The 15,511-nt window shown below is 45.9% G+C and overlaps 1 protein-coding gene across 1 annotated transcript in view; it reads right to left on the bottom strand.

Moving 5' to 3' along the window:
• Positions 1 to 15,511, bottom strand: part of TENM4 (teneurin transmembrane protein 4) — an 873,376-nt gene that overhangs the window by 66,971 nt on the left and 790,894 nt on the right. Inside the window, exon 24 of the mRNA XM_078658490.1 lies at positions 5,986 to 6,140. Within this exon, the coding sequence (XP_078514616.1) occupies positions 5,986 to 6,140 (155 nt within the window). The remainder of the gene's footprint in view (positions 1 to 5,985; positions 6,141 to 15,511) is intronic.

The following is a 15,511-nucleotide window of genomic DNA, read 5'->3' as shown; positions in this document are numbered from 1 at the left end:
TGTCCCCCCTCCCGCTCTCCGTGTGCCCGCCCCCCTCCCACTGCAGTTGCCACTTCCTGTCCACACTCCAACTCGGAGAAGCGCACCAGGGACCGCGGGACCCGCTGCATATGAGGTAAGAGTGAGACATATACCAGGGCACAGTACTGGCTAAAGCGCCTCCATGGTGGAGTTTCCCTTTACTGCGCAGGGTAGTTAGCGAACTCCCCTGACGTTTTTGCACAGAACGCAGATGTTATGAAAGAGGGCGGGGGCTTATGTAAGGCACGCTTTGCAGGCTGCAGCCCCGGTGTCCTCGGTCCCCATGCACTCCACGGATACCGGTTTATTTGGGAACTTCTGCACCTTAAGACTGCATTTGCTTGCGAGGCGTGGGGACGTTTCCTTTCACTAAATAAGTCGGCATTTAAGTTTAGAATGTGTTTTTGTTGTTACGCAAGAAACTCCTGCGTGGCATTGTGCTTTGGGGATTGTGGGCGGCACCTTTGCTCACCTGGGGGAGCAGGTTTGGGAGTAAGATTAAGGGACATATTTTTTTTAGAGTTTTGATAAAGTTCAGCGGTTCATCTGGTGAATGACATGCTAATAGACGCTATTTTTATTTAACGTCCGTTTCTATGTTCTGTAAATAAGAGATTATTACCCACTTTAGTGGCCGTATTGTATTTTAGCATTTATATAGCGCTTACTACTCTTATGTGGGGCACTTAATTGCCTGTCGATTGTTTAGTTGTGTATAACAAACTGCATGATGGGGGAGGGGCGGGACTTCACAGTTCATCCATCAAAGTGAGCTTCTTAAAACTGATAGCTAAGGTTTAAGTCAACAAAACGGGCATTCAAGAAATAGAACTGGTTTGGTTGATTTTATCTGTTTGCCAATGCACCAAATATATTAAATTAACTACATGGAAGTTAGATGAAACATGCATGAAAGCGGTCAGACTTGTCCAGAGTTGTTTGTGTGTGCGACATGCGAGATATATATGATACATTTCAGTTAATTCCAAGATGCACAGACAAGCCCTGAGCAGCACCCTCCCTGTCTGAGCACGGCTCTCCGTTTTCCTGTTTGCTCTCTCGTAGTCTGTGCTAGGAGCCGTTCCACGCTGGATTGTTTGCACTGCAGTTTTTAATCGAGGCCCCTGAGGTGAAATGCATATGCAGATTCCCTTGCAGGTGTTCATGTCATGTTTGCAGACCGCATTCATGGGAAACCGGATGGAAGGGAAAGCTTGGAGCTGTGACTTGCGCTCAGTTTGTGCTTCTGGCTGGGGTACCTCGCCACAGCTGAGGGAAGGCGGGGCTTAGCAGGGTTCAGGTGGTGATGGCACTAAGAATGTGAGGGTCATGGGTTCAAATCCCCACACTGACAGATGAAGTCTTTCAAACTTCATTTCCTTTCAATGACAGACATGTTAAATACCGGTCTCTGAGATGGCAGACAGGGCAGTCAGTAGAAGCAGAGGTCTCAGAGCATTTAAATCTACCTTTCCCAGTGTCTGCACCCCAAACCGCATCAAAAGTAACACGCTGCACATTCAGGGGGGAAAGGACAAGCAAGGCGAATGACATCTTTGCCTAATACCTTATTTAGAAGAAAATAGTAACCAACTATGTCCTGTTTATTTTTTGTGCTTTCAATCATTTAGAAGAGGCAAGAATATCACGACTTAAGTCCCCAGGAACGCTTGCTATGAAACTCTCATACCCCCTGTCTTGTCACTCATACGGAGTGGCAGTTCAGATCTGCATACCTAGAACTGGTCCTATGTTGATATACGTCCCTTCTCTGACTATGAGATATGAGAGCTGTGTGGGCTGTGTGGGCTGTGAGAGCTGTTGGCAATGTAAATAACAATGCCATTTATTTATAAGTAAAAAAAAAATGTATTGTCATGAGCAATGCCAATAGCTCTAACTTTTCCAAAGGCGAAACCATTGCATTGTAAATGCTTGTTTTAAAGTGCTATGAAGCGGTCAGTGTTGACTGCATCATAGCGCTTCCCCCCCCCTTTAAGTCATGTTGCACAGCAACCCACGCTGCTGTGCAATATGTCTAAAAAAGCACTTGGGGTTAACCACATCGCTGCGGCGGCTATTCCGCCGCAGCGCTAGGGGGGCGGCCGCGCAGCAGGCGCATGCTGGTGACGGAACCGCTCCGTCACCAGCCGCGGTTGAGCTGTGCTCATGACGGAGCGGTTCCGTCATGGCCCCGCCCGCTTAATAGAACGCGCCGCACAGGCGCGAAATCAGTGCCGCGCAGGAGCGGCGGGCAGGCCATGACGGAACCGCTCCGTCATCAGCACAGCGCCACCGCGGCTGATGACGGAGCGGTTCCGTCATCAGCATGGATAGGGTTAAAAGAAACAATGGACAGTTGGTGAGGGATGAAAAACACCAGGGAGGTGCTTGAGAGGAAGGGGTGGGCAGCAACGGACTGTGGGAGGAGGGCGTGGGGTGAGAACAACACTAGGCAGCTGCTGGGGAGGGAGAAAAACAATGGACAGAGGGAGGGGACTGTACAGTGCCATGCACTCTTCTTGAGTGTGTGTCAAAAAGTGGGGCGGGGGAAGTACCTGGAGCAATGTGTGGCCAGTGGAAGGACACTAGCCATTGCCACACTTAAACCAGCATGACCCACAGCTAAGAACTCTTTGCCATCGTGAAGGAGTTCACCAATCTCGCAGCCACTGAGACGACATCACTACCTCCCAGGAACTGTGTAACAATCTCACGGGCTTTTTCCATCGTCGGCCATCTACAAAAACTTCAAATGCCAACCCTCTGCCGCAGACAGCATCAACCAGCTCACTCCCACAACAACAAACCCCGAACACCTTCTCACCACGTAAGACACTATCTACATCACAAACTTTGTGCACTCCGGAGCACTCACTGATCCATGCCCCCACCACGTCTTTAACCCCGAAAGAATATAATCGGCGACAAGCTCAGAAAGTCCTGAACACCTCCATCACTGTGGTCTCCTTCCCTGAGGATGGGACACGCTGCAGTGAATCCCCTCCTGGAAAAAAACATCCACTGACCCAGCCGAATTGATGAAATACTGATCCATCTCTCTACTCCCTTATCCGGCAAAAGTCCTCGATATAGCGATCAACCAGCAAGTCACTCAACACCTCGAAGACCACATCCTCCTGGACCCCTCTCAATCCAGATTTCGAGCTAACCACAGCACTGAGAGAGCCCTGATCGCAGCCACAGATTACATCAGAGCCCTCCTGCACTTGTCCGAATTGTTTGACTCCGTCTCCCACCACATCCTGGTCAACTGGCTCCACCATATCGGAGTTCAAGGAAACACCCTCAAACTGATTGCTTCGTATCTCACTGTCAGAACCCAAAGTATCTGCCTCCCACTGTTCACCTCTGAGCCCAAGAAGATCTGCACAGTCCCCCAAAGATCGTCCCTCAGCCCAAGAAGATAATCTGCAGAGTCCCCCAAGGATCGTCCCTCAGACCCTCTTCAACACCTATATGACTCCCTTGGTCATCACCGTCAGAACACACGGCTTCAACATCATCACCTCCACCAACAAGAGACACAGCTTATCCTTTCACTGTTCGAAGATCCCTCCACCACAAAAGCTAAATTTAACAGATGCATGATGAACGTTGTGGACTGGATAAATGACAACTGTATCAAAATCAACACCGAAAAACTGAAGTCCTTATCTTTGGGAAGAACACCTCACCATGGACAGACACTTGGTGGTCTGCAGAGCTCGGCACACCCCTGCCCCAACAGACCACTCATGCAAACTATTAACAGAAACAGTGTCGACTTTAATATTCTGTTGGAAACCATTTGTATTTTTCACAAATTATGTCACAAATTGTTATAGGTTCCATGTTCACTGGGGACACAATACACTGTTCATATAAGTAACTGTCTTTTTATATTTATATAAACAACTATTGTTTACACCCAACATTGATTTGTGTACGGTTCTTCTCCTTTGGATATTATTTTAACCCATTCTTACATTGTGATTGCTAATAAAAAAATCAACATTCTCTGCATATCTATTTTTTCGCCACCTGAACCACTGTTTTTGTTTATAATATACGTATCCTAGTTCCTTTGCGAGTAGGGTTCCCTTGTAACCATTTTTCGACTCCTGCAAACTAGGCATCCTCCAGGATAGCTAACTATCCATGAAGAAAAGTCAACGCAGTCTCATCCGCCTGCTTCCACATCCTTTGCATGCTCCGCAAAATCTTCAGGTGACTCCCAGCAAACACCAGAATGAACGCAACACAGGTCCTCATCATCAGCAGACTGGACTACGGAAACATGCTCTACATAGCAATCACGCACCCCTCCAGAAGAGACTGAAGACAATACAGAACTCCGTGGCAAGACTCCTATTCAACCTCCCCAGAAGAACCCACATCACACCCCATCTAAAAAAAACTACACTGGATCCAGATTCAGAAGAGATGCCAGTTCAAGATGCTGACCCACGCCTGCAAGGCCCAGCACAACGAAGGACCAGCATACATCAACAAACGCCTGACATTCCATCAACCGACCAGACACCTTTGAACAGCTTCCCTGTCCCTCGCGGATAACTCATGGATCGATTGAGTCAACTGAGGAGGACGCTTCTTCTCGCACCTGGCAGCCAAGGTTTGGAATGAAATCCCCATACCCCTCAGGACCGCGCATCCTCACTCCAACAATTAAGAAGAGAACTAAAAACCTGGATGTTTGAATGATGAAACCTCCAAGCAGCAGCAGACAGCTTCAGTGTCTTAAGATCCTCACGGGTGATTTGCCGCATTCTATAAATGTTTGATTGATTGAAACAGGAAGCTGTTTTAGGTCCATGCTCCACAGCAGGGACAAGAAGTCCTGGCAAGAAAGCAGGAGGAGGCGAGTAGCCGGGAGGAAGCAGGAGGCGTGAACAATAAAAAGCAAGGAAACAAGAGTGGCGTGGAAGCAAACTAATGGTAAGTAATAGGTGGGCTCTAAGCTTGCCTTTACGTTTTTTTTATTAACAATAGATTTCGCTGACAGCGCGTGCACGTTGTTCAAGCTAAACCTAAACGGTACTCCACAGAGGCTCCGGACAAAAGACCTATCTGGACAAAACTCCAAAAGTGGCGCAGGGGGTAGAGGTTGCAGCTTCCCACTCTGGGTCTCTAGGGATGGAACTGCAAAATGATGGAAAGGCATGCTAAAGTTAAGTGTGAGCTTAAATAACATTGATGGGGATTGAACACATTCAAGAAGGGTTCGGGTTATGACAGCAACATTCCATGGAGAGGATAAGAAAGTAAAGTAGGTCATTAGAAGTTGAAGGAAGACCAGGAGGCCTGCCAGAGAAAAAGAGCTCCAGGAAAGGATGAAAAGGCCAGAGACGTTAATCGGGGTAAGGGAGAAAGCATGAGAGACAAGACAGAGGGCTAACTTTGTTTGGTGCTGGTTGGAAGTATACCAGGAACTTAAACCTCGAAAAACAATATGTCTCCCTATTGCCTCATGATTTATACACTTCGGTGTCGGCGTTCTTAGCCACTTCCCCTCCTGCCTAGTCTTACATTCGGGAAATTGTGCTTTTACTTGAATTCCCAAAATAAATTGGTTGACAGACCAGCTAAATTGAAAAGCTGCCAAACCCAAAATAAAACTGCTGCCTTCCTTCCACCCTCACCCCCACTTCCCAGAAGCCTCAAGCCTTAAAAAACTCAGAACTCAGCATGACTATAGCTGTAACCAATTTGCAATCTGATGCAAGTCAGGTCGTCTTATTTCCCTGCTGTTGCTAATTTTGGCAGAGCAGCATTCAACCACTGTTTCCTAGATGCTAATTTGATTCAGTTCTGCCCCGCACAGTGCCAAATGAGCCAACCGCAAAGAGTGCAGGGCCCGCCGCGCTCATTACGGCTGGCCCAAAGTAGATGCACGCGGCACACCTTGGCCTTGAATTTTTGATTTAATTAGGGCTTAAGTACCTGGGCAATGTCCATGACGGAGTCACAGCTGAGGGGTCTGGCAGATGTCAGGTCGTTGGATCCAAGCAAGGTGGAGATAATGCCATTCTGATCAATTCGTCGGATCATGGTGCCGTCAACGAAGTAAATCAGCCCAAACTTGTCCACCGTGATGCCTAGTGGAAAAGAGAAAGCAGAGCATTTCACAAAGAGAGTAAGCACAAGGTACGAATTCAAAGAAATGCCAGTCGGGCACAAAGCAGTACAAAAGGGGGTGGTGATGGACGGAGCATCTGAACCAATCAAACACTCACATCCAGTCAACAGATCTGGGTTTAATCCATCACCGCTCTTTAGCCCACTCTGCCACCCCAGTTCAGACATGGCCATATGCAAATCAGTCTGACCCTGTGCCTCATGGGAACAGTCCAGCCCGAACTGCCAAGCCATGCCTTCCCTAGACCGGAAACAAGCTTCTGAGGACCGGTTTCGGGCACATGGGGCCGCATGCATTGGAGTATGTTCCAGGAATGGCTCCTCCGTTAGAGCGGAGGAGCGTTGTCACATTGACCAAAATGCCCCAAAAAATCCCCAGGGATTAAAAATGAAATAGGAATAAAGTTAATTTATTACCATTTTATTTTTCATCCGCCATGTCCCAAACTGAGTGCCATGATGGGGCGGGGCTTGTTGCCTGGTAGCAACAGGGAGGAGGGTGGGCTGCTTCGGGCACTTTTCAAAGTGTGCATGTCCCTTTGGCCGGCCATCTTGCGACGTCCAGTCAGACATGCACACTTTGAAAGCTCTAACCCAGTTGTCTTTTAAGGCAGCTGGGTAAGATCAAGTGCAGAGCTCCAGTGTCCTGGAGAGGTGCCATAGAAATGAAAGCAAGATTAGAAAGGGACCAGTGGGTGGAAGATGGACCAATGCCACACATTTTATGAACTGCACCAAACTAGAAGTGCTTCATGGTTCATTGTATGCATTTCAACAAGATTTGGGTGCTAAGTGTGTTTGGACAGGAACAGTATGGAGGAAGTATGCAACTGTTGGCTGCCCTTTATGGGTGAGATCATTGGATTCCTTGGAAGTAAACACTGCTTCACTCTACCAAATACACATATTTGAGTCATTAAAAGAAGACACTTTCACTAACATCTCAGCCATCAATGCAAATGAATTCTGATGCTCTTGTGTGAAAAGCGGTTGGCATGCCCGGTTCTCCTTTGATCTTTCGAGGGAGTAAAACTAGGGTGTTGCCGACATAAGCTGACAACTTCAAAGTACGAATCCAAGCTACGCTCCAAGTTGGAATCACAAGGCGAGTTCACTAATGGTTCAGAATGTTCCATTTGCATTGAAATCGAATTAGTGACTCTACATGTACTCCACTGCTTCTTTAATCTACATGTGTTCCAATGTTTCCTCTCCCTTCTCTTCCCTCCTCCTGACTCTTAACTCTGGGTCTTACTCAAAACCTAACCCTCACTTTAACTTAATCTACAAATGCAAACTACAATGTAACCCTAAAATCTTCTAACCCTAACTTTTACCTTAACAATTATCTATAACTGTATGCTACGGTAATCCTAAACTTTTGACTAACCCGGCTGCCAATAATGTCTCAGTGGGGGTCCACGGATTTCAGGAATGATTCAGTGAGGGTCGACAGGAGACAAAAGGTTAGCAACCGCTTGCTTAGATGATTGACAATACTTATAGATCACAGAATCATGTGGAGCACGTGCAGGAAGTTACAATAAATGTCTGGGTGTTGAAATGAAGTACCAGGAAGGGAATGAATTGCCCCCTTCCCAGTCTTCCCTTCTTGTGGTGAAGTTTTTTCACTCTGTGCCGGGTGCTGAAGTGAGATGGCCTGGTGCAAAGTTTCACAAGGAGCTGTGCTTAATTTGAGCAGGTGGTTTCTAGGGCTCAGCACCAGCACTTAATTAGTTACCGGAGCTCGGCACCCTGCACTTCGGACAGTCTGCTACATGGTGGCGCTGCTCTTCTAATTTAGAGATGAGCAGAACAACGGTTGTTTATAGATACAATAAAAAATTGCTAATACCTGCCTCCCCATCTATTCCTTTAGCTTTGGGGACCTGGAATAATCTGAACTGTGGCACTTGCAGGAGAGAGAGGATTAGTAGTTGTTTTGGCAGCGATGACCGGGGCAATGGGAGATGTAATCTGCAGTGGCCTCCTGGTCAGGGTCCTGGCACTTATTATTTTTAAAATTAATCACTGAAGAAGAGTGAGTTGCTCTCTTCAAGCCAGGCCTCTTGGTGGCACTCTGATGCATAGGAGGTTCCTGGCTACCAATAAACTTGCGAAGCAGGGGCGCCAGACGCTTGTCGCCAAGTGCAAGGGATACTAAGTGCAGGCAGTTAAACCGTTGACAGCTGCGCAAATCCCGCCGCGTTGCGGGCATATTAATGAGTGGGGGTGTTTCGGACAGCCCCCGGCCGTCCTTGGCACACGCCCACTGTAACGTTGGATGGCCGGGGGCCGTCCGACGCAAGCAACGGGTTAAAGGGTTCAGGCGGGCTGGCTTGAAGTGATTTCACATCACGCTAAAGCTTGCAACGTAAGTTTTAGTTTTATGTGCTATGTTAGGTGTTCATTTTTAGGATTCAGATCTTTGATTCTATTTCTAATCGTATGTACAGCGCTTGGATCCTCTTGGGTCATGTTCGCACTTTATAAAGTACTTTAAATGAAAAATAAATAACTATCACTCATGCTCAAATCAGAGCTTGGGAACCCTCCGATTATTAGACACTTGTAAATATATTGCTCATTATCCATGCAGTACTCTCAGACAGAAATCTTTAGATCAATCACGCCGTTTTCTACTTGAGATGATTTAGTACATATTCAATAAATTCTTCTGAATGGATCAACTACTACAGTAAGATCCAACATTTGTAATCTTAAAACCTCTGCCTAAATAAATTGTGAGATCCTAAACAAACCTCTTTATCACCCTAAGCATCAGTTCTCAAATGCACCAAAGCACAAAATCCTAAAAAAAAAATTTTTTAAAGTCTGTGCCTAGAAAAAGTCCAGATCCATTCACAGATTTAAAACAAGGCACCTGAGTTGTACGGAATAAGACAGAAGTCAGCATCCCCTTGAATGGGACAAAAAGCAGCTGAATGAATGGTTGTGTTTCCTAGTTAGGTAGCGGAAGGGGACTCCTTCATTGAAGAGGAGCGCCCTGTGCTGGCTGCTGGGGCCGCCCCCTGCCAGAATGCATCACTAGACCGCTAACTGCAGAGCTGCGCAACCAGGGCGGACACTGAAGGTCACCGACTCAAGTCTTCATTTCCTGGATGTGGTAAACATGATGTCCCTGTTCTGTCAAGAAGTATTACTTACCCCGAAAACATATTGCCGGGAGTCAGTCGCAGGCATATTTCAAGGCGGCCACTGCTGCTACAGCTGACACAACGCAGCATCACTTGGGAGATGCATGTCGGCTCATTTCTAATTATTGGGGTTAGACTCTTAATTGTTTTGAATTGTGTGAGTAAAACAGAAAGCTGGTTTAAATAAGCCATACAGAGGTGGTTTACAAATATGTTGGTGTGTATCCATAGACGGAAAGTTACTCAGCTGTACCGCCAGTTTGCTGTTTGTCTTTGTTGAATTTAGTTTAAGTGCAGTGCTACCATCAAATGACTGCATTCGGATTAGTTTTAAAAACAGGATAAAAGTTTTTTAAAGTTCCAGCCAATGGGGTTCCGCTGAAGCGGGGTGTCTCTAATGCGCCCCTTGTGGTATAAAAAAAGAAACTAAACCCGCCCCACTGCGTTTGAATTAACTCCATTGTCATTGGATGTATCTGCCATCACGTCTGTGTCCGGCATAGGGGCCATGCAATATCTGTCTCCATGAGCTATATTTTCATGGAGATAGAGGGGGTGAGCAAGAGACGTTGTACATAGCACTCCCTGTGAACAAAATCACTTTGAGGCACTGGTCAAGGGACTCTATCTGAAGGATTGACTAAGAAAGTAAAGAGAAAAGAAGAGAATTTGCAGAAAGACTTTTCTAAGCTGGACTGTGAACGTGCGTGGTGTCGCGTGGATGAAATAGATGGCCTGAGTGTAGTTGACCACAGTGTCGACAAAGGCTGACGGGTGGCAGAATAGGTCCTCCGAACCAGAGACATTTACAGATCAGGGACATATGGCCAGAGAGGTGGTCAGTAGAGGGGTTTCCTTGATAGAAGAGCTTCCTTTCCTCTAAGGGCGAGCGGCCGCTGCAAGGGCCCGTGAGTGGTGTAGGGCCGGACGCGCCATTCGGGGCCATAGGCCCGGTTTGCGCGGGCTAGGAATGCTCTCAGAGCAGGGTGGGCTGCCATGACCCCCACACACCCAACGCTCCGATTCTAGTCACCGCTTCCTGCGGCTGCTTTGAACATTTCTGCTCGTGCTTGTTTTGGTTCCCACTCCCTACACCCCGGATCACTCCCTCACTCCCGCGCCGGGTCATCAGCCTGTCTGAAAGCCTGCTGCGGTCACGGCCTGCACAGAAAGAAAGTGGAACAAAAGTGCAAGACATGAGCTCGCTGTGGCGTCAGATATGAGCAATGCTCAGCGTGCGAGCTGCCCCCGCGCGCACACTCGCGGAGGAGCCCGCGCCACACTGTAGTATCAGTGCGCGTGCGCCTCAGTGAGTTAAAGGAGCCACAAACAGCCACTTAGGGAACCTTGGATGCAAAGTGCGCTAAGCTTCACAGACTTACGCGCCCACTGATTCCACCCCGCTCCCGCCTTGACGGCTTTCCCTCATCAGGACGTGAGCTTCCCTCCACGTCTAGACGCGTCCGTCCCTAATGCGGTGTCTGCCTGGTGCTTGTTGCGCACGTGAGCTTCCGGTGCCTTGCAAAGTTGTCTGCCTTTACACACAGCTACCGGCAGCCCACGCTTTAGGGACAAAGACCCCCTTCTAAACCTACTAAAATGCGTATGATACTAGATAGAAAAGCTCCGCCAGGAAGATGGGGTTCTAACGAACACCCCCGTCTCAAAATTAGCTGCACATGTGTAAGCCCGATTTACACACCGCGTGCGATCTATGTGTGAAAACACACTTCGAATCTGAAAGGTTGGTTTTTCAATTCGGAAATGGTTTTATTGAAATGGAGGTGTTTTTTGTATGTAAATCTAATTGTGTGGTTTTGTGCTGGGAGGGCGAGAGGGGTGGGGGCCATGTCACACTTGAACAGACTGACTTCTTTGAAGGTATTCACAAATTCTTTCTCTGACCTTTTTTAACCCCGAAAAAGGAAGGAAAATCAGTCCCACAAAGGGCATAAATACATTAATCCCTTTTCAAGCATTAGACAACAACCCCCAGTATTGGTGGGGGTGATCGATGAAGGGATTTCTCCATGGGAAAAACTGTTCCTTACCTCCAAATACAAAAAATAAAATAAAAAGAATGCACTTCTGAACATACAGGAAAAGAATATGATGATGCAAGAATATCATGGCATATCGAAAGGCAAAATATCGAAAGGTGAGTGCATACACAGGAAGAATTAAATTACTATTCCTACCTCCATATCTATATGCATCATAAAGGTACTTACATCTGGAACTAGCTATAGAAGATCTATACTTACATATCTTTCGATGTTTTAGTTTCGATATTTTGTGCTCGATATTTCAATGCCCCAAAATATTATCAGCCTGATTCATCATTCTCCCGTTTTACGAGCCCCTAATAGCGATTCATAACGAATCGCTATTAAGGACTTGCAAAACGGGATTCATGTAAGAATTGCAATAAATATTGCGATTCCTACATGTTCCTTATTTGCGAGTAGCAAATTGCTAATCGCAAATAAGGAATAACTCCCCATTCATTCCTATGGGCCAAAAGGCCCATAGGAATGAGTGGGGAGTATTCCTTATTTGCGATTAGCAATTTGCTAATCGCAAATAAGGATGCGATTTCAAGGGTGCCAGGGGTGTCCAAAGGACACACTGTAGCACCCCTTAAATGCAAATTGGAACAGGTGTTGCGCACACACATGTCCAAAGGACATGTGTGTGTGCAACATGCAATTAGAAAAATGCTTTTAAAAGCATTTTTGTACGTTTTCGCTATTTACCACGAGGTTTGACCTCGCGGTAAATAGCGGCCCGAAATTGCGAATTCGCAATTATTAAATGGAGGATGAATTGCATTTAAGGAATCTCAAATAGAGATTCCTTAAATGTAATTCCTCGCAAAATAGCGAAATCGCTATTACCGATTTTTGCATTTGGGATGATGAATCCCAAATGCAAAAATAGCGCTCGCAAAGGGCCAGATTCTCAGAATCTGGCCCTTTGCGAGCCGATTTCGGCTTGATGAATCAGGCTGTATATCTTCAATCCTCAGGGGGCACACCTATGCAGATTTTTCCATTTGAAACTATAAGGTTGTTTATTTTTGTTTGACAACACTGGGTTGACAAGAGTCCCAGGATTGAGCCAAGAAAGCTGAGTACTGACTGTGTCCTGACAACATTTGGAAAAGTTTTGTGAATTCCTGAAATTAGCAAATCAACGTCCATGGCTGTAGACCCACATCTGTAGACTTACGCACTTCTTTAAGAAAGAGGAACAAAGTGCATTGACAAAGCCAACTCCTGGCACTAAAAGACCATTTGAGCCAAGAGAAGACAAAAACAACATAAAGGGATTAACTGGGGTGTCCAAGTAGCTCCCCTGAAGAAGGACCAGCATGTTCAAAGTTGAGAAAGCGACACATGACAATGCGTGCGCTGCAGCCCCTCCGGTCCCCTTGCTTCCGACAAAGGGAAGCCGGCTGTGCAAATCCCGGTGCAATCTAATATATTCTGCACAGCAGATCGCTGCACAAAGCCAGGTTTCGCCCCATGGAGCACATTTCGAAGGAAGTGCAGTAGACAAATACTGCACACCACTTCTTTAAGGTCACAGAGGTATGGAGAAGAGCTTCTTATGAATAATAGATGCCTTTTTGTCATGGCTTTGGCATAATTTACCATCAGAGGGGGAATGGTATCTTAGGACCGTGGATACGCCAGCCCCAACATGGAGGCGCATTCCGACTCGTGAAACGTGGACCGCTTAAGCAAACAGGATGGAAACATGACATCTATGGAACGGTGGAGAAGTCGGAGAGTGACTGGCTTAGTTGTATTAATTTAGTAGAGTGCTGCAATGTTACCTTTGTGGCCACGTTAGGGCGCTAAGTCAATTTGGCAGAAGAATATGTAGGCGCTTTAATTAAATGGCAGAGTGTTCTCAATCAGTGGGATTTTGTCCATCAAGTAAGGGGTTCCTGTGAGGTCTCCAGCCCATTAGACAGGGGCGTTGAAAATCCCCAATCTGTACAAACTAGGATTGCACAGAAGCAAACTAAATTGTTAGTATGAAGTAATACTGGGTGCACAATTCACAAAATATTCCCATATGTGCACTCTTAGGCTTACATCCTTCAATGTATGGAGATTTCTGAATTCAGGGATTCACAAACATTCACAAGAATAATCCTGGAAAAAAGTTGTGTGGGTTCTAAAAACATTTATATGAAGGCATTTTGTTCATGCATTATTCCACTGAGAGAGCACAAGTTTGAAAAAAATGTATAAGTACGCCATATTTACAAGCACGTAGTTAGTTTAAACATGTTTTGCACACGAGTATTTTATATCCAGGAGTGAAATATACAGAGTGGTTTATATTCAGTAGCGAAATGTATAGAATGTTAAGTAGAGTAACCATAATTATAACGGTGTGAGATTAAATGTAGAAATGTTGGAGTATATGTGAAAACCTCATGGTTCTCTCATGTTAAAAGAGTCATGTCCGAATTAAATGTAATTTTGGATTCCAGTATTTTGTGTAGGCCTTAGGGCAATTCACAGCAAACCTGAACGTGCTGCTAAAATAATGTGAGATAAAGTTGACATGGTTCTTTCAAAATGTACTATTGAACTTAGGGTTAAAAGTATATGCTTTATAGATGTGTTATTTTAGAAACGTATGCTAGTTAAGAATGTTTGCTGTTTAAATCAAGTTAACGTTTTAAGAGTGCAGGAACCTGCTGCATGTAAATCAAGTAGGCCAGAACAGATAATGTCATGTAATTTAAATCGTCATGTGCTCGTTAGAGGAGAGGTCGTGAGGTGTCCAGTATGGAGCTCTGAGAGTGTTTTATGGCCTAAGATATGGTGAAGTCTGGAATTTGAGGCCCACTGCAGGACGAGCTGTATGCAGGTGCGAGGGTCCTAATCAGCTCGAATGAAAGGGACTTTGTTCAGTGGCGCCTTGCGCAGGCCTGTAGGAGTTTCCAGGAATTTCAGGGGGTATCAGCGCACGGAAGAAGGAGCCTGGGAACCAAGGTCAACTATAACGAGGGTCTTCAAGAGTACCATCATGGAGTTTTACCGCGCAAAGATGTACCACGTGAGGGGCGTCCCAAGGGGCGTTTCTATTGGAAATGTGATTTGGTATTAGGGAAAGTGACCCGGGAGGAGGGCAGAGTAGATGATTTTGGGAGCCTAAGGAAGCGGATGGGTAGGCAGATAGGCTGATCAGGAGAGACCCATTATCAGAGAAGAGACAAAGAGAAGTGCGTGATCTTCTTAGGAAATCACCACGGCTGACACCTAGAGGGTAAAGATCTTGTTAAGTAGGGATGTCATTTAGTGTAGTGTAGGGACAGACTAACCTTAATTTTTCTTTTCTGTAATGACTTTGAGGTTGCAACTTGTATCCATTTTAGCAACCCTGATGGTTTTCGAGCTTGTACTTATTATTCTGTTTTTCAGACTCAGACTATTCAAAAAGTTCATGTTCATAGTGATACCGATTTATCTTCTTAATCTCATTTTGAGAAGTTTGTATCTTCAGTTATCTTTGACTTTATATTAAATCTTTAAAACTTAATTTTGGTCAGTGGTCATTTAGAGTGGTGTAAGTTCTTAAATTGATTGTTTACTGCGAGATTACCTTTTACTCAAGACAGGTACCAACGATTCAGTCGACAGGAAATGGGATTTGGTAAGATAATTAGTAACCAGTAATCCCGCGTTAGCAGTTGGTAGCAGAGTGAGGATGGTTATCTTCTTGAGGAAGGTAATCTAGAGAGGTTAGTTTACCCCAAGGCCCGAGACGTCGAGAGACGAGCAGCGGAAGAATCGTGTGCCGAAAGGTGCAGACGGTGCGAGAAAAGCAGCAGTATCGGAGAGTGAGTATAAAAAGGGTCATGCGTGAACAGATTGCGGTGTTTTGTGTTGTATTTGTATTGTAATGTCTTGCGGAGTTGAATGCCTGTAGTGTGAAAGAGAGAAGGTTGTGAGCGCGCGCAACCTGGTAAACTGGTAACCTGGTAAACGGGTGAACTGGTGAAATCTTAAGTTCAGGCCAGAGCTTAAGTGGTTTTGGGTGTATCGAACATCCAGGGTAGTTGTCGACCATAGTACGGAGGTCACGAGGTACCATTGACCGCCGTGGATCCAAGATAGGGGGAGTGTAAGAGTGAGTGTATGAGTAAC

Source organism: Lissotriton helveticus, chromosome 8, assembly GCF_964261635.1.
Source record: "Lissotriton helveticus chromosome 8, aLisHel1.1, whole genome shotgun sequence".
Lineage (NCBI taxonomy): Eukaryota > Metazoa > Chordata > Amphibia > Caudata > Salamandridae > Lissotriton > Lissotriton helveticus.
Note: the sequence above shows the minus strand (reverse complement) of the source record. Positions and strands in the feature narration are given on the sequence as shown.